Genomic DNA, 23,083 nt, shown 5'->3' with positions numbered 1-23,083 from the left:
GACTTGTTATTAAACCTCTCTGCTTACACTACCGCTATAGAGATATAGGGTCTGAGCTTTGTTGGTGTCCATGAGATTTCTATCTTAATTGTGGATTTTGATTGGTATGATATGTGTGCAACGAGAGTTGGCATGTATTACTTTCGTGTTGTCTGATTAGGATCAACAGTCGCATGTTAATCAGTAAATTCAATTCTAGATGAATTCGATAATGAAGTTAGAATCCCATGTGTTTTCCTATTCTGAAATTGATTAGTAAATTTTAGTTATTAGTATAAAGAAACCAATCCTTGTTAATTGTCTTAGCAGTGATAATTGATCATACATTGTTGCATAGGTGCGTATTCTTAATTCACCAGTCTCTGTGGGATCGAACTTAATATATTACTTGTGATCACGTGCGCTTGCGTGTAGTGTAGATTTTTGCGAACAAGTTTTTGGCGCCGCTGCCGGGGACTCGGTGTTAATTAATAGTTTATGTACTTGTCATCAGTGTGCATTAAAATTCACTGACTAGGATTCTATTCTCATCTCACTTTTCTTCTTTTCTTTATTCCAGGTACTTGGGTCGCGTTTATGCAAACACGTTCTCAGACCCGTAAGAAAGCAATTGATTCATCTTCTACTTCTTCTTCTGATTCTGAAACAATGACAGAACCTGAAGCACAACCAGACAGCAAGGCATTGAAGGATTTCTCTATGCCAAAGATCGATGATATCCAATCAAGCATTGTCAGGCCTGCAATCGCAGCCAAAGCCTTTGAAATCAAACCAGGAACTATTCAAATGGTTCAGAACTCGGTACAGTATGGGGGTTCTCCTACTGAAGACCCAAATATGCATATACGGAATTTTATAGAGATCTGTGACACTTTCAAATTCAATGACGTCTCTGATGAAGCTGTGAAGTTAAGACTTTTCCCATTTTCACTGAAAGATAAGGCCAAGGGATGGTTACATTCTTTACCATCTGGTTCGATTACTACATGGGAAGATCTGGCTCAGAAATTTCTCACTAAATTCTTCCCCATGGCAAAGACTGCTGCACTACGAAATGCTCTATCTCAATTCTCTCAACAATCAGGAGAAACATTCTGTGAAGCCTGGGAGAGGTATAAAGAGATGCTAAGAAAGTGTCCCCACCATGGTATGCCGGATTGGATGCAAATAAACAGTTTCTACAATGGTCTTGGACCTCAATCCAGACCTATGCTTGATGCTGCTTCTGGAGGTGCGCTATGGGCTAAGAGTTATGAAGAAGCTTATGATCTTATTGAAATGATGGCGGCTAATGAATATCAGAACCCTACTCAAAGACTTACTCAAGGGAAAGTAGCCGGAATTCTTGATCTTGACACGTCTACAGCTATAGCAGCTCAACTTAAAGCTCTCACGATGAAAGTCGACTCTCTGGCTCACCAAGGAATTCAACAGCCAATCATTATTTGCGAATTATGTGCTGGTACTCATGCTACTGATCAGTGTGCCATTTCTAGTGAATCAGCACAATTTGTGAGCAACTTTCAGAGAGGTCAACAGCCTGCTCCAGCTACTTATCACCCTAACAACCGAAATCATCCTAATTTCAGCTGGAGTAATAACCAGGGGTATAACCAACCTCAACAAGGATTTCAACAGGGACCTAAACAGTACAGTCAGGCTGGAAATTCACAACAGTATGCACCTAAACAGCCATATCACACCCCCCCGGGATTTCAGAATCATGGGCAATCAGCTAACGAAAGGTCTGACATGGAAGAGCTAAGGCTCATGTACAAGAGTCAAGCAGTAACTTTAAAAGCCTTGGAGACACAAGTCGGTCAGTTAGCTAACGCTTTACTAAGCAGACCACAGGGGAATCTCCCTAGTGATACAGAGGTACCAGGTAAGAGGGACCCTAAAGAGCAAGTCCAATCCATTACGCTGAGATCTGGAAAAACTACAACAGGGCCTACCTCAACATTAGTACAAGATCAGGGTGATAATCCGCAAGAAATTCCAGCAGAAGTTCCTTCAAATACAATTGGCACCAACCCTACTGTTGAAAAGGATAAGGCTATTCCTGCAGCTGCTCCGATGTCAAAACCAGTATATCCACCACCTCCATTTCCTAGGAGGTTAAAAAAACAGCAGCTGGATAAACAATTTGGTAAATTCCTAGAAGTATTCAAAAAGCTTCACATCAACATTCCATTTGCTGAAGCACTCGAGCAAATGCCTAGTTATGCCAAGTTCATGAAGGGTATTCTTTCAAAAAAGCTAAAGCTCGAAGAGTTAGAGACCGTGGCTTTAACGGAGGAATGTAGTGCTGTACTTCAACAGAAATTACCACCTAAGCTTAAGGATCCGGGAAGCTTTACTATTCCTTGCACTATCGGGAAGTTCTCTTTTGATAAGTGTCTGTGCGACTTGGGGGCTAGCATCAATCTGATGCCTCTATCTATCTTCACACAACTTGGCCTGCCAGAGCTCAAGCCAACAAATATGTCTTTACAGCTGGCTGATCGTTCGATCACATATCCGAGGGGTATAATTGAAGATGTGCTAGTCAAGGTTGATCAATTAATATTTCCAGCCGACTTCGTGATTCTTGACTTTGAAGAAGACAAAAGGATTCCTATCATCTTGGGTAGACCCTTCTTAGCCACCGGGCAAACATTGATCGATGTCCAAAAAGGGGAACTTACAATGAGAATACAAGATCAGACGGTCACGTTCAATGTATTCAATGCAATGAAATTACCAACCGATGAGGAATCTTGTTTCAGTATGGATGTACTTGATACTACGGCAGAAGCTAATAGCCAGAGGGTTTTACAGGATGATGTATTGGAAGCAATCCTTACCAATGATGAGAAATGGGACAGTGAAGAAGAATTGGAAGAAATCCATCATCTTAACTCATCACCTTGGAGAAGGAATTTTGAACCACCTGTAGAATCTCTTGGCTTAGAAGAATTAAAGGAAGATCACAAACCACTACAACCATCAGTGATCGAAGCACCTAAACTTGAACTTAAACCGTTACCGGATCACTTGAGGTATGCTTTTCTTGGTGAACGTTCTACTCTTCCTGTTATTATTGCAGCTAACTTGTCAGGTGAGGAAGAGGAAAAACTTTTGAGGGTGCTAAGGGAATTCAAAACAGCAATTGGGTGGACTATAGCTGATATCAAGGGAATCAGTCCATCATTTTGTCAGCACAAAATTCTCATTGAAGAAGGAAGCAAACCTTCAGTGGAACAACAAAGAAGGTTAAATCCTATCATGAAGGAGGTTGTAAAGAAAGAGATTCTTAAATGGCTCGATGCAGGTATCATATATCCAATTTCAGATAGCTCATGGGTGAGCCCAGTACAATGCGTGCCTAAGAAAGGAGGAATGACAGTAGTAGCCAACGAAAAGGGGAACTCATCTCAACTAGAACTGTCACGGGTTGGAGGATTTGCATGGACTACAGAAAGCTGAATAAAGCTACAAGAAAAGATCACTTCCCTCTGCCTTTTATTGATCAGATGCTTGACAGGTTGGCTGGCCATGAGTTCTATTGTCTGTTAGATGGGTATTCTGGCTATAATCAGATTGCTATTTCTCCGGAAGATCAAGAAAAGACAACCTTTACATGCCCTTATGGTACTTTCGCATTCCGAAGAGTACCTTTTGGTTTATGTGGTGCACCAGCCACTTTTCAAAGGTGCATGATGGCAATATTCTCAGAGATGATCGGCATCAATGTGGAGGTATTCATGGATGACTTTTCTGTATTTGGAACATCTTATGACGAATGCCTCACGAATCTTAGAATGGTTCTTAAGCGCTGTGTGGAAACTAATCTGATTCTCAATTGGGAAAAATGTCATTTCATGGTGCAAGAAGGAATCATATTGGGGCATAAGGTATCGGCCAAGGGACTAGAAGTCGATAAAGCTAAGGTGGAGACAATTAAAAATCTTCCTCCACCACTTTCAGTCAAGGGCGTCCGAAGCTTCCTTGGTCATGCAGGTTTCTATCGGAGGTTCATCAAGGATTTCTCGAAAATTTCTAAACCTCTTTGCAATCTGTTAGAGAAAGACATTCCATTCAAATTTGATGAGGAGTGCTTGGAAGCATTTGAAATCTTGAAAAAGAAGTTGACATCAGCACCTATCATCACTGCACCTGATTGGAGTAAACCATTCGAATTAATGTGTGATGCCAGTGATTATGCTGTAGGAGCTGTACTGGGCCAGCGAACAAGCAATGTGTTTCATGTTATCTACTATGCCAGCAAAACATTAAATGATGCACAATTGAACTACACTACTACTGAAAAAGAACTTCTAGCTATTGTCTTTAGCTTTGAGAAGTTCAGGTCTTACCTTCTTGGAACAAAGGTAGTGGTATATACTGATCATGCAGCCATTCGATATCTCATCACAAAGAAAGATTCTAAACCAAGACTAATTCGCTGGGTTTTATTGCTCCAAGAATTTGATGTGGAAATTAAAGATCGAAAGGGCACAGAAAATCAGGTAGCGGATCATTTATCCAGACTAGAAGATCACAGCAAACAAACTACCGACAACACTCTAATCAATGAATTCTTCCCAGACGAACAGTTGTTTGGAGTTGAAGCAGAAGAGCCATGGTTTGCTGACATTGTGAATTATCTAGTGAGTAAGGTCATTCCTCCAGAATTCTCTTATGCTCAACGCAAGAAATTCCTTCACGATGTGAAATGGTATATTTGGGATGAACCCTTTCTGTTTAAACAAGGAGTCGATCAGATTCTCAGACGGTGTATTCCTAATAATGAAGTTGAGGGAGTTTTGCGTGAGTGCCATTCCACTGGTTATGGGGGCCATTATAGCGGAGAGAAGACAGCAAAGAGGGTACTTCAAGCAGGTTTTTACTGGCCAACTCTGTTTAAAGATGCTCATCAATTTGTGTTGGGTTGCGATCGATGTCAACGTACAGGTAATATTTCTAGGAGGAATGAAATGCCTCTTAAAATGCTTTTGGAAGTTGAAATATTTGATGTTTGGGGTATTGACTTTATGGGACCGTTCGTTTCGTCTTGCAACAACCAGTATATTCTATTGGCAGTTGATTACGTGTCTAAATGGGTGGAGGTGAAAGCCTTACCTACAAATGATGCTAAGGTGGTCTTGCAATTTCTACAAAAACAAATCTTTACCCGTTTCGGAGTCCCTAGAGTCATTATCAGTGATGAAGGCTCTCATTTCTGCAATCGGAAATTCACAACCTTGATGACGAGGTATAATATCAATCACCGGGTTGCTACTGCTTATCATCCTCAAACAAATGGTCAAGCTGAAGTGTCTAACAGAGAGATCAAACGCATATTAGAGAAGGTGGTTAACCCTTCTAGGAAGGACTGGTCCTTACGATTAGATGAGGCTGCTTGGGCTTATCGAACAGCTTATAAAACACCGTTGGGTACTTCTCCATTTCAGTTAGTGTTTGGCAAGGCTTGTCACCTACCAGTTGAGTTGGAACATAAAGCTTATTGGGCCCTAAAGAAGTTGAACTTCGACTTACAATTAGCTGGAGAGAAACGAATGATGCAACTCAATGAGCTAGAGGAGTTTCGCCTCCGTGCTTATGAAAATAACAAACTCTACAAAGAAAAGGTGAAAAGATTGCATGATCAGCGGCTGATACAAAAATCGTTTGTGGTTGGTCAATTGGTGCTATTGTATAACTCTCGGTTGAAGCTGTTTCCAGGGAAACTCAAGTCACGCTGGTCAGGGCCATTTACAGTCAAGACGGTATTTTCCCACGGTGCAGTAGAAATCTATGCAAGATCACCGGAGGAATCATTTAAGGTTAATGGTCAAAGGTTGAAGCCTTACTTTGGCGGAAATGTGAATCGTGAGGTACAAACCACGATTCTTCAATCGGAATCGGATTAATTCTGGACTTCACGTCGAGCTAACGACGTTAAACAAGCGCTTCGTGGGAGGCAACCCACGCATTGGAACCACATTGTACCATTGTAAACCTCAAAAACACAAAAATCGAAAAAATTCGGCCTCCGGTGTCAGACACTAGCGCGCCCGCGCTAGTGTCAGCGCGCCCGCGCTAAGTTGCACAGCGCGCCCGCGCTATACTTAGCGCGGCCGCGCTACTGACTGCCGAGTCAGCCGAGTTTTCACCCAAAAATTATTTTTTTTTCGTTTTAAAAAGCCCACAATCCTAATTTTGCATGCCTAGCCCGAAATACATCCCATAAAACCCTAACTCAACTCTACAATCCTTATATAAACACAAAACCCATATCCAAATCCCATTATAATTCTCTAAACCCTAATTACATATACACATCCATACACACAACCTTCATCCAATCTCTCAAACCCACTACACACAAATCTCTTTCAACTCTAAATCTCTACCAATGGCACCCAAAAGAGCCCGAAGATCACAAGGAACAAGCACCCAAGCCCCCGCATCTAGCGATTCTTCCTCGATGGGTGAGGTTGAGTTCACCTCGGATGGTGCGCGAACCGAGTTTCAACGGCTTATGAATAAGTCGTTAGTCAAGGAGAGGGGATTCTTACCCACGGCGGAAGATGGTGAGCTTTTGAACATGGTTCAAGAGCGGGGTTGGGAGTCTTTTTGCGAGGCTCCGGAGGCGGTTCCCTTGGCTATTATTCGAGAGTTTTATGCTAATGCCAAGGAGAATCGCGATGGATTCACGGTGGTGCGGGGAATCCGTGTGGATTATAGTGCGGATGCGATCCGCCGAGTTATTGGGGGGCGTGCCAGGCGCCGTAATGAAGAAGATTGGGTGGTTGAGAGGATTGGGCGTGCCAAACGCCGTTTTGATGACGATCCGGTTGATCTAGAGCGGTTGGTGTATGACATGTGTGTACCGGACACGCATTGGAAGATGACTGCACCTCCTTTGCCGGCACATGTTTCGTTTCCTGCAGCTGCGTTGAACCGGTATGCGAAGGCGTGGAACGCCTTCATCTGTGCTAACATCATGCCACCTTCACATGGGCATGAGGTGACAGTGGAGAGAGCTATTCTGCTCTTTGGGATTGTCTCGGGCAAGTATATTGATCTGGGACATGTTATTCATCAGGGGATTCTGAGGTTCTTGAAGGGAGGAACCACTGGTGCCATTCCATATGGCACAATTGTTACGAAGCTCTGTCGATCGAGCGGTGTTCGTTGGCCATCCAACGAGCAATTACAGTTGCCAGGGACACCTATTGATCATTCGGCGATCAGTCGGATGACAGAGTGGGATGGAGGAGTTCCCCACCCTCGAGGCCTCGGGTACTTATATGATGAGATGCCAGGGGGACGTCCAGAGTTTGTGAGGAGGGAGCAGCCTAGAGCTTCTGGAGCTGGTACTTCACAGACGGAGAGGAGCTCCGAACCGATGGGAGATGCTCATTATCGCCGCCTAGCGAGACGGATGGATACCATGCATGACATCCACCAGAGGTTTGCTTTTGATTTGACACAGGCTCTAGGTAGTGCTTTTCAGGCACAGGGGGTCACAGTTCAGTGGCCGGTATTCGGAGCAGGGATGCAGTATCCTCCACCTGATTCACCTCCAGCAGAGGAGGGGGAGGACTCGGACTCCGAGTAGGTAAGTGGGTGCTCTAGCCTTTTTATCACTTTCAATGGGGACATTGAAAATTTTAAGTTTGGGGGTGGTAATCTAAGGAAGAGCATATTATTAGATAGTTTTTTTTTATTTGCATGTGTTAGTTAGTTCATGTAGTTCACGTTTTTTTTTATTTTGCTTTGATTATTTCTCACGTTTTCTTTCTATTTTTCTCATATTTTCTTTATTTTTACATGTTTAGTGGTAATTGTCGTAGTTAGTATCACGAGCATTTGCATGAATTATGAAGTTAAGCCAAGTTAATTGCCTATGATGAGTTATGTGCGTAGTTCTTGATTAGTAGTTTCAATTGCAATGCTAGGTTAGTACTTGGAAATTGCTTGTGTTGGAAATTGTAATTCACATATGTTCTTGAGATAGGATTTAGACGAAATTCCATGAACTCTAGGATTGAATTGAACACCCTTCAGCTTAGGTCTGTAAATCTTAAGTTTGGGGGAACTGAGGAGTAGATATACCTTTCTAAAAAAAAGAAAAAAAAAATAAAGTAGTAAATAAATTCACTAAAAAAAAATAAGTGGTAGAATTAACTAGGTTGAGCTCATTAGTACTCGAGTAATTAAGTCTGAGGGGACTTTGTGCCTAACAACCTAAAGCCCTTCGTGGTTTGGGATTGTTGACCCAACGCTCGCTACATGGGTACTAGTGCATAAATCTTTAGGGATCTAAACCATTGCACGGTTAAATAAACCACTAGAATAGAGTGAATAATTGGTGTGTGAAGTCTTATGGTGTTCGTAACGCATTTACACTGCGAAGCGCTCTGACCCTAGACCGAGCAATTAATCACCAATAAAAAGAAAAAAAAAATATATATATATAGTGAATAAAATAGAAGGGTGTGGACATTCTTTGGGACCTTGGCTTTAGTTGGACTTGAGTGACGGGGTGTTAGTTTTAAACTTTTACGATTCTTGATTGGGATTCTGTGGGAGTAGTAGTTTTTGTCTTGTCTCAATAGAAGAGCATGCTTGCACACACGGGCACTCCACACTTGTAAATAGAAGAGTAATTGACTTGGTAGCGAGAGAGATGAAAGTCGAGAACATTAGCACAATCTGAGGTATTAAAAATTGGCAAGGCAATTACTTCATAGTTCACTCATTCATCACGTAGTTGCATTCATGCATTGCATTGTATTATTGTATAGTGTCGTTGACGCTTGAGGACAAGCATCAGTTTAAGTTTGGGGGTGTGATAAGTGGTATTTATACACACTTATAGGCCTTCATTTCCACTTAAATTGGTTGGTTGTACTTAAGTGTTTAGTGTCTTTTGATTTGTTTTTATTGTTTTTCTGTGCAGGTCACGAGTTGAGGTGATGAAGTGATTTTCTATCATTTTAGGTTGGTTTTGGTGCATTATTTGCAAGAATAGAGAATTGTGGATTCATCAAGACTTGGGATTTTGTGGGTACATCTTCTACAAACCCTCACGAGAGCACACTCGTCCACTAGAGCTATCTAGGGGTTTAAAGGGCTTGTTGCATGTGCTAAATGCAACCGTGATCACCTACGGAAGTGGTACTAGAAGCGAGGAAGGACATGCACGCGAGAACGAGCGAGAAACGAAGAAACGGAGCTGCCAGTGCAGACACTAGCGCGCCCGCGCTAAGTGGTAGCGCGCCCGCGCTACTAACTGCACCAACTAGCGCGCCTGCGCTAAGTTAGCGCGGCCGCGCCCAGCAGAACTCCCCGGGCCGATTTTTACAGCTTTTTAGTGGATTTTCGCAGCGGTCGAGGCCCGGTTGACTTAGTCAATGCAATTTTTATTTCTCGTGTGTAAAACCCTAGCCTCGTAGAAGTAGTTTTAGTAGAGAACAATATCGTAATCATAGTTTTAATTTTTATCGAAGCACATTATCAGTTGTATTGGATCGTTCTTTGCGAGGAAGTGACAGTTTCGAGCAAGATCGTGAACATCAAATCTGTGACGTGTGATCCTTATTATTATTAATTCAAGCATTTTTATTCCATTCAATTCTTGTCTTTTCTTTATAATGTTTTCACTAGAACCCATGATGTCGATTAGTTCGATTATGAACTAACCGCCTTCATGGGATTCTAATGGATTTATCGATGTAATCTAGTATCGAATATTAATTACTTGATTTTGTGACGTACGTTGATTTCTTTGCATGAGCCGTGCTTATTCTTCTTAGGAGCGTAGCTAACTTCTAAGTTGTTTGTTAATTCTTTCTGAAGCGAGAGTGGATGATTGAATTTAGAACTATGCCATGTAAACATAGGATTATGTGAATGAAACATAATTTGTGGTAGACTTGAACTATTTTTATCACCCTATGTAATCGCGATAGATGACTTGTTATTAAACCTCTCTGCTTACACTACCGCTATAGAGATATAGGGTCTGAGCTTTGTTGGTGTCCATGAGATTTCTATCTTAATTGTGGATTTTGATTGGTATGATATGTGTGCAACGAGAGTTGGCATGTATTACTTTCGTGTTGTCTGATTAGGATCAACAGTCGCATGTTAATCAGTAAATTCAATTCTAGATGAATTCGATAATGAAGTTAGAATCCCATGTGTTTTCCTATTCTGAAATTGATTAGTAAATTTTAGTTATTAGTATAAAAGAAACCAATCCTTGTTAATTGTCTTAGCAGTGATAATTGATCATACATTGTTGCATAGGTGCGTATTCTTAATTCACCAGTCTCTGTGGGATCGAACTTAATATATTACTTGTGATCACGTGCGCTTGCGTGTAGTGTAGATTTTTGCGAACACCGCAACTTGGCTCTTAACTTATATTTAACAATAAAAAATTCTTTCCTCCAATTATCCCCACTTTTCCCTCTCTTTTATTTCACTTTCCTTCTCTTTCTATTTAAATCTTTGTCATAGTGGAGCCCACTATGAATAAAATATGAAATGGAGAATAAATATAGAGAGCATTGTTGGAGTTCACACTCTTAATTTTGTACTAAATTGCGAAGATCCATATTTTTTATATTATGTTTAGGAGCCAACTAAGAGACTGTTGGAGATGCTAATATATGTATATATCATGGTCTCACATCTATATTTGTGCTGTTTGCAGGTATACTGTACAAATTATCTCACTTGTGAATTGTGATTGAGCCTCTATACTGCAAGGAAGATGTTTACTTGGGTAGAAGGGGGCAATTTACCCCTATAGCTGTTAGGAAAATTTTCCTCTGTAAAAGAGGGCAATAGAGCCTAGATATTTAGTAAAATGAACTGTACTACATAAGACTAGTTGATATGTGATTGGTTAATGTACTGGCATTAGTCTAGACTCAACTTTAAATCCTTGAGCAATTTTTGGGTGTTGGCCTCGAGTATCACAATTTGTAAGAAAATGACCCGAAACACCGATGCCGGTGCCGAAGAAGATGGCCACGACTTATAATTTTTATATGTAAAACGCTAAATCGTGTTGCTTCTATCTTCTTTTTTGTTTTAACGTTACACGATCTAACTTTTAGAAATCCTAAGAGTTGCATGATAAAGCGTTAGAAGTCTTAAACGTTAATTTATGTAACGTTTTACTCCTAAATTGCAAGATCATTAGTGTTTTGCAAGGATTTTCAATTCAAAATCAAAATATTAACAAAATACTCCGAAAATCAAAATACTGTAAACAATGTCAAACAGTACCTTAACCTTAAACTTTTGCATTAACAGAATGCAAAGATAATTAATGTCGGTAATATTCATGTTACTCAGCAAGTTCGAATTCAGTTGAAGGGTGTAAAACTAAGCAGAAGCGGTTCAATCTAAAAGATACCTTCCATCCATTGATTTCACAGTTTAAACAGTTCTGATGCAATCCTTAATGTTGGAACCTAATTAACTAAATGAATTTAAAAAGAAATTCTCAAGGCTTTACATGCTCTCGGATGAAAAGCTCCAATTGAGTTATTTCTCCTGTCCCGCCAGAAGCTTCAGCAACAGTCACCTTGTTACGACAGTGAGAAAATGCAAATGTCTCACCAGGTATACCAAGTGTGAACTCATTAGAGACGTCAGCTTCGGACACCACATTTCGAGATGCTCGAAGTTTGTCACTGTTAGAAATGAAGAGTAGAGCACTAAGAAATAACAGAATTCAATTGAATGTGTCCCACAAAATGCAAGATACATCTGATATCAATTTGTAGGCACATCATATATCAAACTGCATGCAAAGTCAATTATTCAGACCGGATATGAATTAAATATACAATACGACAGATCATTGCAAAACAATTAAATATAACTTTTCAATTCATTTCTAAACTTGCATAGTGCTAACAACTAATCAAACAGTAGAAGAAAAACTAAAAGGGATTAGTGTAGACATTTCAAATCAAATAATATGATTGAAATTTGTGAGTGTCTTTGTTTACTGGAAAAAAAAAAACATAACTGGCATCTCCCTGCCCATTTTCATTTAATCATTTCATACAAACTAACATATTTCATTAAAAAAAACATGTACATGTCAGAACAAGATATGCCATAGTGTGAGAAATTTTCTGACGAAATTTGTGAAGGATTTCAGTGCGAGAATCTTATAATTGAAAGAAATGAAGTTCACAATATACACAAGAAAGAAGATATTATGTATCTGTTAATAGAACAACTTGATTTCATCCCATCCCATGTATCATACTAAACACAAATTATGAGAAATGTTGGCATGTCAACTAGCAGAAAGAAAAGTATGAAAACATGATAATGCTTTAGAAGCAAGGGCATACATTTCCTTTTCCAGTTGTTTTCTGATGAACTCTTTGGTATGTGCGGTGACCTTGTCCACTTTGTTACATAAGATAAGTACTGGTATATTTTTCTTGACCACACTTGCTTTTGTCAAAATGTCATATAAGTACCTGCAAAAGACAAACTTAGAGAGGTGTAATTTTCACCCAAACTTTTAAACTTCCACACTTTATACAAACATACTCTGACACAGCACGGGATTTAGGTACAAATTCTACAGCATCCACCACAAACACTACTCCAGCTGCTTGAGGCAAGAAGTCATCAAGTTTAGTTTGAAGGCGAGAGTGTCCAGGAACATCAACTAAGTGTACAGGTTTTACCTTGCCCTTCTGCAAATGACAAAAAGGGGAGCACCGTAAAATACATGTCACCCGTAAGCTAATGCAGACACTGCTGGAGATGTACATACCAACAGACCGAGCTACTATACTCACTGACAATCAGACCTCGAATTATTTACTGACAGAACATGCTTGAAATATGTTTCAACGCTATACCAAAGGGAAACCAGTTTACCTTAGTGGTCTCAGAGTGTAGCACAAAGCTGCCCTCATTTGGTTCCATTGACGTTACAGTACCCTGATGAGCAGAACCATCTCGAAGCTGGCATATGATTAAAGTTGGGTCATATAAGAGCATTACCGAAAATAAAAAAAAAAACCTGTACTAAAATTCTGGTCAGAAACAAGAGCAGTGAAAACTTCAGCTCTAGGTTCTTCCCTGATAGAATAGGACAGTTTTTCCACTTCCACTTAGCCCAGTGAGTAATATGGTATTAGATGTCTTGCGGTTGAATAACCGAACTGCAAAGTAAAAGAACATTATATGACAAGCCAAGAAAAATTCGTGATGCAATATCATCCAAATTTATTGTTAAGAGTTATGGTAATCTTTTTGTAAGACAAGATACTGAAAGTAGATTCGCCAGGTCCACTAGCCCCTCTAGCACCCATTTCCCAGACCCCTATCCCTACCTTCAGCTTCTGCACCCATCGAAACCAAACCACCACTATCTGCTCCAGATATTAAAAAACAGAAAAAAAATGGCCTAAACAAGTTGAACATACCGGGATGCCTTCCAGTAGAAGCTATACATTTACTGTATAACAAATATCAGGACCAAAGTTAAGGTTACTATATATTAATAGCCAAGGATATTTTAGATGGACTGTGCATAATGAAGTGAATAATTTTTAGTTTTGGCATTTGCTGTTTTACATTATTTCTAGTACATACCACCAAGTTTCTTATGCTCCATATTAGAAGCACAATCCTTTCTAACCATATCAGCAAGCGCAAATTAAGAAGAAACCGTGGAGCTTAACATCAGCCTTACCCCCACCTATCTAATGTATCATTGTGCTCACAGCTCACTGCTCACTAACATAATGAACATAGTCTTGACCTGTTTTGAAAACATTATATACTGTGCAAGGTTTATATAATGATCAAAAATATTAAAATTATGCCTAATTTATGATTAGAAGTCCAATCAAAGTATTGGGCTTTATGAGAGAGGCAGAAGAGTGGAATATAAGGTGATAATGTGGGCAAGTACCGGGTTGCATATAATAATGCTCCAATAATTCTATTTCAGCACAAGCAAGGTATACCTGTTCCAGAAGCAGAGTTGATGCGGCACAAGGAATAATAAAGTTAATTATATTTTTTATACATTATTATTCAGTTTTATAAGTAAAATTATAATTCATTAGGTAGTTTATTTATATTAAGTATAAGTATATTTATTAGGAAGATTCTTGATTATAGTTGTAGAATAATTTAAGGGTTTGTTTCCTTCAACAGAAGATATATAACATTATTCACTCTTCTTTACATTACGAAATTACTTGGCTAGTTGGCTTCCAAGTAACAATTTTGCTACTTAGATTTTAAACTCATGTAGTCGTTCATTATTGAACAGAGACGAATATGAAAACTGATATTACTGCATAAATCTTATGAATTATATTATTGGATAAATCTTATGATTCTATGCGACTCTAGTACTCCACTGACTCTGCAGAGATAGGTATTAATCCCCTTTGTTCAACCCCAATTTCCCCTTGTCCTGCATCATGATTTAATTTCATTATCCATCATATATTTATATATAGGATTATAGGGTCATGTTGCACAGAAATACTACATTGTACAACAGCTATAAGTCACCAGGCACAGTAGCACAAATCATAGGTGATTACAAAAAATCACCACTAAGTAGTTTGCAACTGTATATACATGATATTTAAAGAAGTGTAAACACAAAGATGAGTAGAAAAAATATAAGGTTACCTATAAAGAAGAAAAACATGGTGAGGAACAAGACCACAAGTGCAACATAGAGTTGAAGTGGAGGTATGTTTTGAATAAAAGGGGGCAACTTCTGAAACCACTCTTGTTTATTCATCTCCACTGATAAATGTTGCACCCAAGCTTGTCCATCCTTTGACAGCTTTTGAAATTCTGATTTCAATATCTCTATTTTCTCATTCATATCCATTCCTGCAACACAAAAAAAACCACAACATAACAGAGCTTAAGATCCAAAATCCAGCTCATAAATAACTTGAACAAAAACCATAATTCGTAAAGTAGGTATACCCAAATTCAGAATTTCAAATCCTTGTGTATGTGTGTGGGTGGGTGCGCGCATCTCCACATAGATATTCAGTTTTAATCAGGAGAGCAACTAAATACAGATTAACTAAATACAGGAAACGTTTTTAAAGCTCCACTTTAACCGTACGGGTTAACGTGTAACCTAGTTCTATATGAATTCTTATTACTGTGTAACTATTATAATTCTTTTCAACAAAACGAGGCCCAAGAAAACATCAACAGCAGGAGTGGGAGCTTAAATAACCCACCCCCAATTGCTTGTATATATCTGTACGCTAAGAAAGGTATGTTTCGAGGATTAGGTCTTTTCACTTTTCTCATTTTATCAGCTCAGATTTGCCTTGTTTTCTTCATTTTTGGCCTTTTAATTCATTGATTTTACTTCAGTTGCTGCTTAAGTTCCCCTATTTTTCCTAGATTTGGAGCCCAAAGACCCCTAATTTTGTTTTTTTTATATGAATATGTATTGTATGTTGTATCTACCGGTTCTTTGTCATGTATTTACTTGTGGGGAGGAGTCTGTTTCGATTTCGATTTATATGAATTGGGTTTGCTTTGAATCGACTGTTTTATTGGAATTCTAGTAAAATTTGTATTTTATTGTTATTATTGTAAATTTGATAATTCAATGTGTGGTCTGTGCTTTTCACCCTCTTGATAATTGAATTACTGAATGGATGGGAAAGATGGTCTAATTACGATCTGTAGTATATTTAGTAGTTGTACTCGTTCTACAGATTTGTGTAATTGTGTTGGATATGGCTTCCCTACAGTCCAGCTCGTTCTCTTCAACTTCTGTCCTAACTTCAGAAGTTGCTGAAGTCGTCTATCATATGCACTTTCGCACCATCGTTGAGTGCACATTTCTTTTGATGATTCCAATATAAATACCCCTTGTGTATATGCTCTTGGCATCATAAGTTTTGTTTATATTTCAATATTTTGTATACTTGTATAGACTACTTTCAAAATCTTGTGCTTCTATGTAGGAAACTACATAAGCAAATTCATTTGCACTTTGTTGGTTGTTTCCCTCATAGTCTCATTCATAAATCATACTCCCTTCGTCCGAACCATTTCTTTACACTTTCCTTTTTGGGGTGTCCCATTCAATTCTTTACATTTCAAAACTTACCAAAAATAGTCAATGGGTCCCACCACTTATCCATTTTTTTTCCCTTTTCACACTACTTTTACTCCACTATCTTCTTTTTATACATTAAAAATCAATGGGTCCCACCACTTCACCCACTTTTCTTTCTCTTTTCCACTACTTTATACATATTTCTTCCTAATACAAGTCCTTCCTAATAACAATAACAATACATAAGAAAAACAACAATACAGATCTTCCTTGATCAGCGGTTAACTAGTCTTCATTCTGTGAAGCTACCCTCTCGATAACAGCGGTTAGCCGTTCCACGGCATTATCGATCGCATCCTTGGTTTTTTCGTTGATCTCATCCTTCATCGCAACCAGCTCCTTTTGAAGGCAGTATTCCACTTGCAATTTCAGCTCCTTGGTTTCTTCCTGCAATTTTTTAACATATTTTTTCAGCCTACCCAGATCTTGGTATAGCACTAGATTGTGTACTATTAAGAACATGCATAAAACTGATACAAGTCCCGGCGATTTTTTAGCTACTTCTTCTAGGCGTGAACAGTTTGCATCTGATAACTGAGAAGAAGAAGAAGAAGAAGACATTATCAAGGAAGACGAAATTGATTCTGTGTTACCTTTCGAAAAACTAGCTCAGTTATAAATAGATATACAGCTTTTCCGTTTATAAAATTTAAAAAATTTAAAAATAAAATTTTAAAAATTTATTTTTTAATTCATAATTTTATATTTAAAAAATTTTTATATTAGATATGCTGTATAATTTTTTAAACACAAACAAGGAGGACTTGTATTTAGCTCAGTTATAAATAGTTATAAAATTTTAAAATTTTATTTTTTAATTCATAATTTTATATTAGATCAATTTATTTAAATATTATTTTAATCAAAACATTTATGATATTTAAAAATTATAGATTGGATCATTAATTAAATGTAATATTTTATTTAATATTATTACTAAAAAGAAATAATAAATAAATATCATTTATTGAATCTTTTTTCATTTAAAATTTATTTCATTTAAAATTTATTTATTTAATTATATGATGTTTGTGATCCATCAAATTATGAAAAACATGATTACTTTAAAAAAACACACAATTAAAATTAAGATTCGTCATACTTTAAATCGTTAATTATGTGTAGAAATTTATTTTCATTTTTTCACTCATGAATTATAGTCCAATTTTGTAATTTTATATATTAATATTGGTATTGTATCTATATAAAATTGGTATTGTATCGAGATGTTTATAATATAAAATTTATTTTATTCTGCAAACATTAATTTTGAATAATTAATATAATTTTTATAAACTGCCACACATTTATTTTATCTTACAAATACTAATTTTGAATCGTTAATATGATTTTTATAGGCCGCCGCAAAGCGCGGCTTTTCAACTAGTAGAATTATAAAATAAATTTATCTGATGGGGGAGGGCAAAGTTACGCAGACAAAGATTTAATAAGATTCAGCTTTTCCCATAACTTCCGTCTTGTTTTTCGTAATTTATACGCACTTTTACTGACTTATAAGTACACATTACTTATCAGATGGACACATTTGTCTGGATTCTTGTCATCAACAGTACCATTATCTTTTTATTTTGTTCATGGAGTATGCCAGTTACAATTCTGACCCTGTCCATAGTAAAAAAGATAATTATCTGCTGGAATTCATAGCTTTTTCATGGGTAAAAAGAGTCTTGTGAAAAATAGCAGACCTCTGTTATTATATAGAGTGACATAAGAGCTGTAGAAGAAGAGTGAAGAAGTAATGGAAAGAGCCAATGATGCAAGTAATGGTGGTGGTGATCTAGGTGGAGGTCATGTGATCAAGACAGAAGACGATGAGAAGGTAACAATCAAGGTGCAAAAAGAAGGAATGGCTGATTTCTCCTTCACTATGAACCGTGATCAACCATTAAGAAAGCTTATGATCGCGTTCTGTGAGCGTCTGAGTCTAGGTGATTATAATAACTTGTGTTACTATTTAGCAACAAAAAAAAAACTTGTGTTACTTTTACTGACTTATAAATACACATTACTTCTGACTTTTAATCTACTTTTACACTTTAAGCCAGAAGTAATTTCTTTTAAATTAAGTCAAACGTCACATGAACACGGGAACAAAGATTTACAAAAGTAAATCTTTTAATTCTAAAAAGACAGAGTATTCGGTAGTCAAGGAGGAGAGGAGAGGAGAGGAGAAGGGGTCGAACTAGCAGAGAATATGTGCAGAGAATCAATTGTATAACTAGCAGAGAATCAATTGATTGAGGGGACGGGACGGTGCGAGATGGACACAGTCTTGTTGTCGATGATGGCCGGAAAAGCTGTATATCTATTTATAACTGAGCTAGTTTTTCGAAAGGTAACACAGAATCAATTTCGTCTTCCTTGATAATGTCTTCTTCTTCTTCTTCTTCTCAGTTATCAGATGCAAACTGTTCACGCCTAGAAGAAGTAGCTAAAAAATCGCCGGGACTTGTATCAGTTTTATGCATGTTCTTAATAGTACACAATCTAGTGCTATACCAAGATCTGGGTAGGCTGAAAAAATATGTTAAAAAATTGCAGGAAGAAACCAAGGAGCTGAAATTGCAAGTGGAATACTGCTTTCAAAAGGAGCTGGTTGCGATGAAGGATGAGATCAACGAAAAAACCAAGGATGCGATCGATAATGCCGTGGAACGGCTAACCGCTGTTATCGAGAGGGTAGCTTCACAGAATGAAGACTAGTTAACCGCTGATCAAGGAAGATCTGTATTGTTGTTTTTCTTATGTATTGTTATTGTTATTAGGAAGGACTTGTATTAGGAAGAAATATGTATAAAGTAGTGGAAAAGAGAAAGAAAAGTGGGTGAAGTGGTGGGACCCATTGATTTTTAATGTATAAAAAGAAGATAGTGGAGTAAAAGTAGTGTGAAAAGGGAAAAAAAATGGATAAGTGGTGGGACCCATTGACTATTTTTGGTAAGTTTTGAAATGTAAAGAATTGAATGGGACACCCCAAAAAGGAAAGTGTAAAGAAATGGTTCGGACGAAGGGAGTATGATTTATGAATGAGACTATGAGAGAAACAACCAACAAAGTGCAAATGAATTTGCTTATGTAGTTTCCTACATAGAAGCACAAGATTTTGAAAGTAGTCTATACAAGTATACAAAATATTGAAATATAAACAAAACTTATGATGCCAAGAGCATATACACAAGGGGTATTTATATTGGAATCATCAAAAGAAATGTGCACTCAACGATGGTGCGAAAGTGCATATGATAGACGACTTCAGCAACTTCTGAAGTTAGGACAGAAGTTGAAGAGAACGAGCTGGACTGTAGGGAAGCCATATCCAACACAATTACACAAATCTGTAGAACGAGTACAACTACTAAATATACTACAGATCGTAATTAGACCATCTTTCCCATCCATTCAGTAATTCAATTATCAAGAGGGTGAAAAGCACAGACCACACATTGAATTATCAAATTTACAATAATAACAATAAAATACAAATTTTACTAGAATTCCAATAAAACAGTCGATTCAAAGCAAACCCAATTCATATAAATCGAAATCGATACAGACTCCTCCCCACAAGTAAATACATGACAAAGAACCGGTAGATACAACATACAATACATATTCATATAAAAAAAACAAAATTAGGGGTCTTTGGGCTCCAAATCTAGGAAAAATAGGGGAACTTAAGCAGCAACTGAAGTAAAATCAATGAATTAAAAGGCCAAAAATGAAGAAAACAAGGCAAATCTGAGCTGATAAAATGAGAAAAGTGAAAAGACCTAATCCTCGAAACATACCTTTCTTAGCGTACAGATATATACAAGCAATTGGGGGTGGGTTATTTAAGCTCCCACTCCTGCTGTTGATGTTTTCTTGGGCCTCGTTTTGTTGAAAAGAATTATAATAGTTACACAGTAATAAGAATTCATATAGAACTAGGTTACACGTTAACCCGTACGGTTAAAGTGGAGCTTTAAAAACGTTTCCTGTATTTAGTTAATCTATATCTATATCTATATAATCCTAATTCCTGAATACAAAGGATTTGACAAAAGACAAGATATACCCTTTTTCTTTTTAACAGCAGCCCACAATTTAAGGACAAAGCTGTCTTTTTCCTTATAAACCAGGTAGATCCATTGAATCCGGATCTTACCCGCACCCAGTTTCATATGATTATACGTTGTTTCGTGTATAACCCAGGCTTAAATGGGTTATACCCGGAGTTAGTTTGAATTTGACAGCAAACCACCCACGATTCTACCGTGCATTAACTGTTTTCCATATACAGCGCTTCTTCTTCTTCAATTCAAATTTTAAAGAGGGTCTCAGGAGGTGCTACCATCGGGTTGGTGTTCTTCAATGGGTTTTATTACATACTATTCAATTGTTTTACTCTGTTTATGCTATCATAGTGGATCTAATTTGATTCCTTTTCTTTGCAGGTTAGTATCGTGGATTCACGATTTTGAGTAAGGTACCTTTTGGGTATAAATGATCTCTTTTCCTCCTTCAATTTCAAATTTCAGTACAGCAGTGATGTTGCATCGCATCATAGTTTCTACCTATTAATCTATTATGTAACTTGCCATTAACACTGACCCTAATATTTTTATATTTTGTGCAGCTTGAATTTCATAAGCTGCAGCAAAACCCTAAAAATTTGACTGAATGGATTGGACTAGCTGTCTATATGTCTTGACATTAACAATCAAGTGTACTCCCTCCATCCCCTTTTACATGTCCATTTTAATTTTCAAGAAGTCAAATTGACCAATTTTTGACTAAAGATTAGTACAAAGTATCTATTCATTATTTTTAAAATCTGAAAATTGCATATTAAAATAGACTAAATATACTTTCTAATGATATAATTTTTATTATTTTTTTCAATTATATAATGTAAATGTGACGAATTTTACGTGTTATGTAATGGCATCATCACAAATCTAGTCCCTGTGTACAAAGGCGGAATCACGACTAAAATCTTTGGGGGGCTCAAATATTTAATTATAGAATACTCCTAATATGAAAAAAAAAACAATATTGAGTTATTGAAACTTAAAAATGAATTCCTAGGATCCAAAGAGCTATACAAAGTAGTAGCTCTGTGTTTCCTTCTGGCATTATACTTTGCCGGAAGGGCCAGAACTACATATTTTTTTGGTAGGCAATTAGGCATACTATTCCCTGGTGACAGACTGCGTATAGGAAGACATCAATAATTATTAATGGCTACATTAGTAATCAACTCAATGCTACTCTGTTGTGTAATTCTAAACCTTCACTTTAAAACGGTCTGAGATTGTTTCGGTACGAAACTTGTAAATCTTTTACGGCTCCTTTTGTTGCTCCATTCTGACATGTATACTTAAACTTCTAATTTTTGAGGATTACTTCTTCTTTATTTGATTTCGTTTTGACAATTTTACTTCTAATCAGGATGATGTTCCAAATTAGACTACCACAATTCAAATTTCAAAGGAACCCGGAACCCCCAATTAACAATCTCTTTACACAAAATCACAAAAGATACAAAAAGATTACAGAATAACAATTCATACCTCGAAATTTGGAAAGTTAAGTGAGATTGTAAAGCACCGTATTGAATAGAGGGAGTTGTGATTGTGGGCAGTCAGTGAGGATGACTTAGGGTAGACTGTGACACTGTTCTTCAGCGCAAGCTGTGATTGGCTTCCCTCTTGTCTTCTTTTTTCCTCTTTGTTAAATTACTTAAGTTATTTATTTATTTATAATATTGGTTTTAACTTGTAAAACTTTATTTTTATTTTTTGTTTACTACTCCGTCAGTCTCTTTTTAGTTGTCAATTTGACTTTTGCATTTAATTTAAGCCGATTAAAAAACATACTTCTGCTCATTTTAACATTTTCTATATATGAATAAAAATATAAACTATAAACTTTAATTCATAAAAAAATTGAAAAATAATAAGTGGAAATATGTTTTTTAATCAACCAAAATTACGTGCAAAAGGTCAAAGTGACAACTAAAAAGGGACGAAGAAAGTATTAATTTTTATAATAATACTCCATCCGTATCTTTTTAGTTGTTGCATTTGATTTTTGACTAGTCAAATTGACCAAAGTTTAACTTAAATTTATTAATATTTTATCAATTGATAAAATAAAAAAATATGTTACCAAAAATAGTTTTTAATCAACTCTAATATGTTATTTTCAGTTTTAAAAATAATATAAAGGTGACTTATAATTTTTGGTCAATTTGTCTGAGAAAAATAGAAATGTGATAATAAAATGGGACGGAGGAACTATACATTAAATACTACTCCCTCCGTCTCAATTTATAGGTCCATTTGGAAAAAAAATTTGTCTCAAAATATTTGTCCCTCTCTTCTTTCAACACAAATTTATCTCTATATTAATTATGATTTTTTTGAAACTCAACATTATTCTAATTTCTCAATGCACTAAATTCATATATTTATTGTGATTTTTTTGAAACTCAACTCTTTTATCCCTTATCAATGTACAAATTAATGATACATGAGATAAGATTCTTTTTAACCAATTATTTTCTTAATATGCGTGTTTATTTCAAAATGGACTTATAAATTAAAACGGAGGGAGTAGTTAAGTATATATAATACTTGTGAAATACTAGAATTTATTGAACGCTATAAATTTATGTTGCCCTATGTAAACAGGCATTGAAGTTCGTTTGAAGTTATGGATTTGTGATGCAATGAATGATTAAAAAGGTATCGGGAGGGATTAGGGAAGAAGACCCAGCAAGAAAGGTAAGCATTAGATCGTGGTCAATAATCGAGGCTGCTTTAGAAGCAAATTACGGTGCTCAACGTGGGAATGTATCATGTCGGTCAATATTTAGCAAAAAGTAAGAATAAGGTGCGGTTTATA

At 36.9% G+C, this 23,083-nt stretch overlaps 1 protein-coding gene, 1 long non-coding RNA gene and 1 other non-coding gene across 3 annotated transcripts in view; 1 reads left to right on the top strand and 2 right to left on the bottom strand.

The window, feature by feature from the left end:
* LOC135152353 (uncharacterized) overlaps positions 1 to 11,083 on the top strand; it is a 29,176-nt gene extending 18,093 nt beyond the window's left edge. Inside the window, exon 2 of the long non-coding RNA XR_010291425.1 lies at positions 10,715 to 11,083. This is a non-coding gene — a long non-coding RNA (uncharacterized LOC135152353). The remainder of the gene's footprint in view (positions 1 to 10,714) is intronic.
* On the bottom strand, positions 1,045 to 1,151 carry LOC135149957 (small nucleolar RNA R71). Its single transcript, XR_010288316.1, has one exon. It is a non-coding gene; the product is annotated as a small nucleolar RNA R71 (small nucleolar RNA).
* A 325-nt stretch (positions 11,084 to 11,408) lies between the features above and the next one.
* Positions 11,409 to 20,083, bottom strand: LOC108202235 (hypothetical protein). The gene is made up of 7 exons (XM_064092447.1): positions 19,981 to 20,083; positions 14,701 to 14,910; positions 13,129 to 13,208; positions 12,922 to 13,011; positions 12,586 to 12,734; positions 12,381 to 12,512; positions 11,409 to 11,705 (listed from the first exon to the last, which is right to left on the bottom strand). The coding sequence occupies exons 2-7, from the start codon at positions 14,906 to 14,908 to the stop codon at positions 11,516 to 11,518; spliced, it is 849 nt and encodes a 282-aa protein (XP_063948517.1). The 5' UTR covers positions 14,909 to 14,910; positions 19,981 to 20,083; the 3' UTR covers positions 11,409 to 11,515.
* Positions 20,084 to 23,083: the final 3,000 nt, after the last annotated feature.

The sequence above is a fragment of the Daucus carota genome, chromosome 1 (assembly GCF_001625215.2).
Source record: "Daucus carota subsp. sativus chromosome 1, DH1 v3.0, whole genome shotgun sequence".
In the NCBI taxonomy this organism is placed as follows: Eukaryota; Viridiplantae; Streptophyta; class Magnoliopsida; order Apiales; family Apiaceae; genus Daucus; species Daucus carota.
The sequence above is the reverse complement of the archived record's forward strand: the minus strand, read 5'-3'. Positions and strand labels throughout refer to the sequence as shown.

Excerpts from the sequence above, each read along its gene's own strand:
- LOC108202235 (XM_064092447.1), bottom strand. The coding sequence starts at position 14,908 with ATGGATATGAATGAGAAAATAGAGATATTGAAATCAGAATTTCAAAAG. Across the intron at positions 13,209-14,700 it reads CATGTTTTTCTTCTTTATAG|TTCGGTTATTCAACCGCAAG; the intron begins GTAACCTTATAT and ends TTTACTTTGCAG. Across the intron at positions 13,012-13,128 it reads GAAAAACTGTCCTATTCTAT|CAGCTTCGAGATGGTTCTGC; the intron begins CAGGGAAGAACC and ends TTAATCATATGC.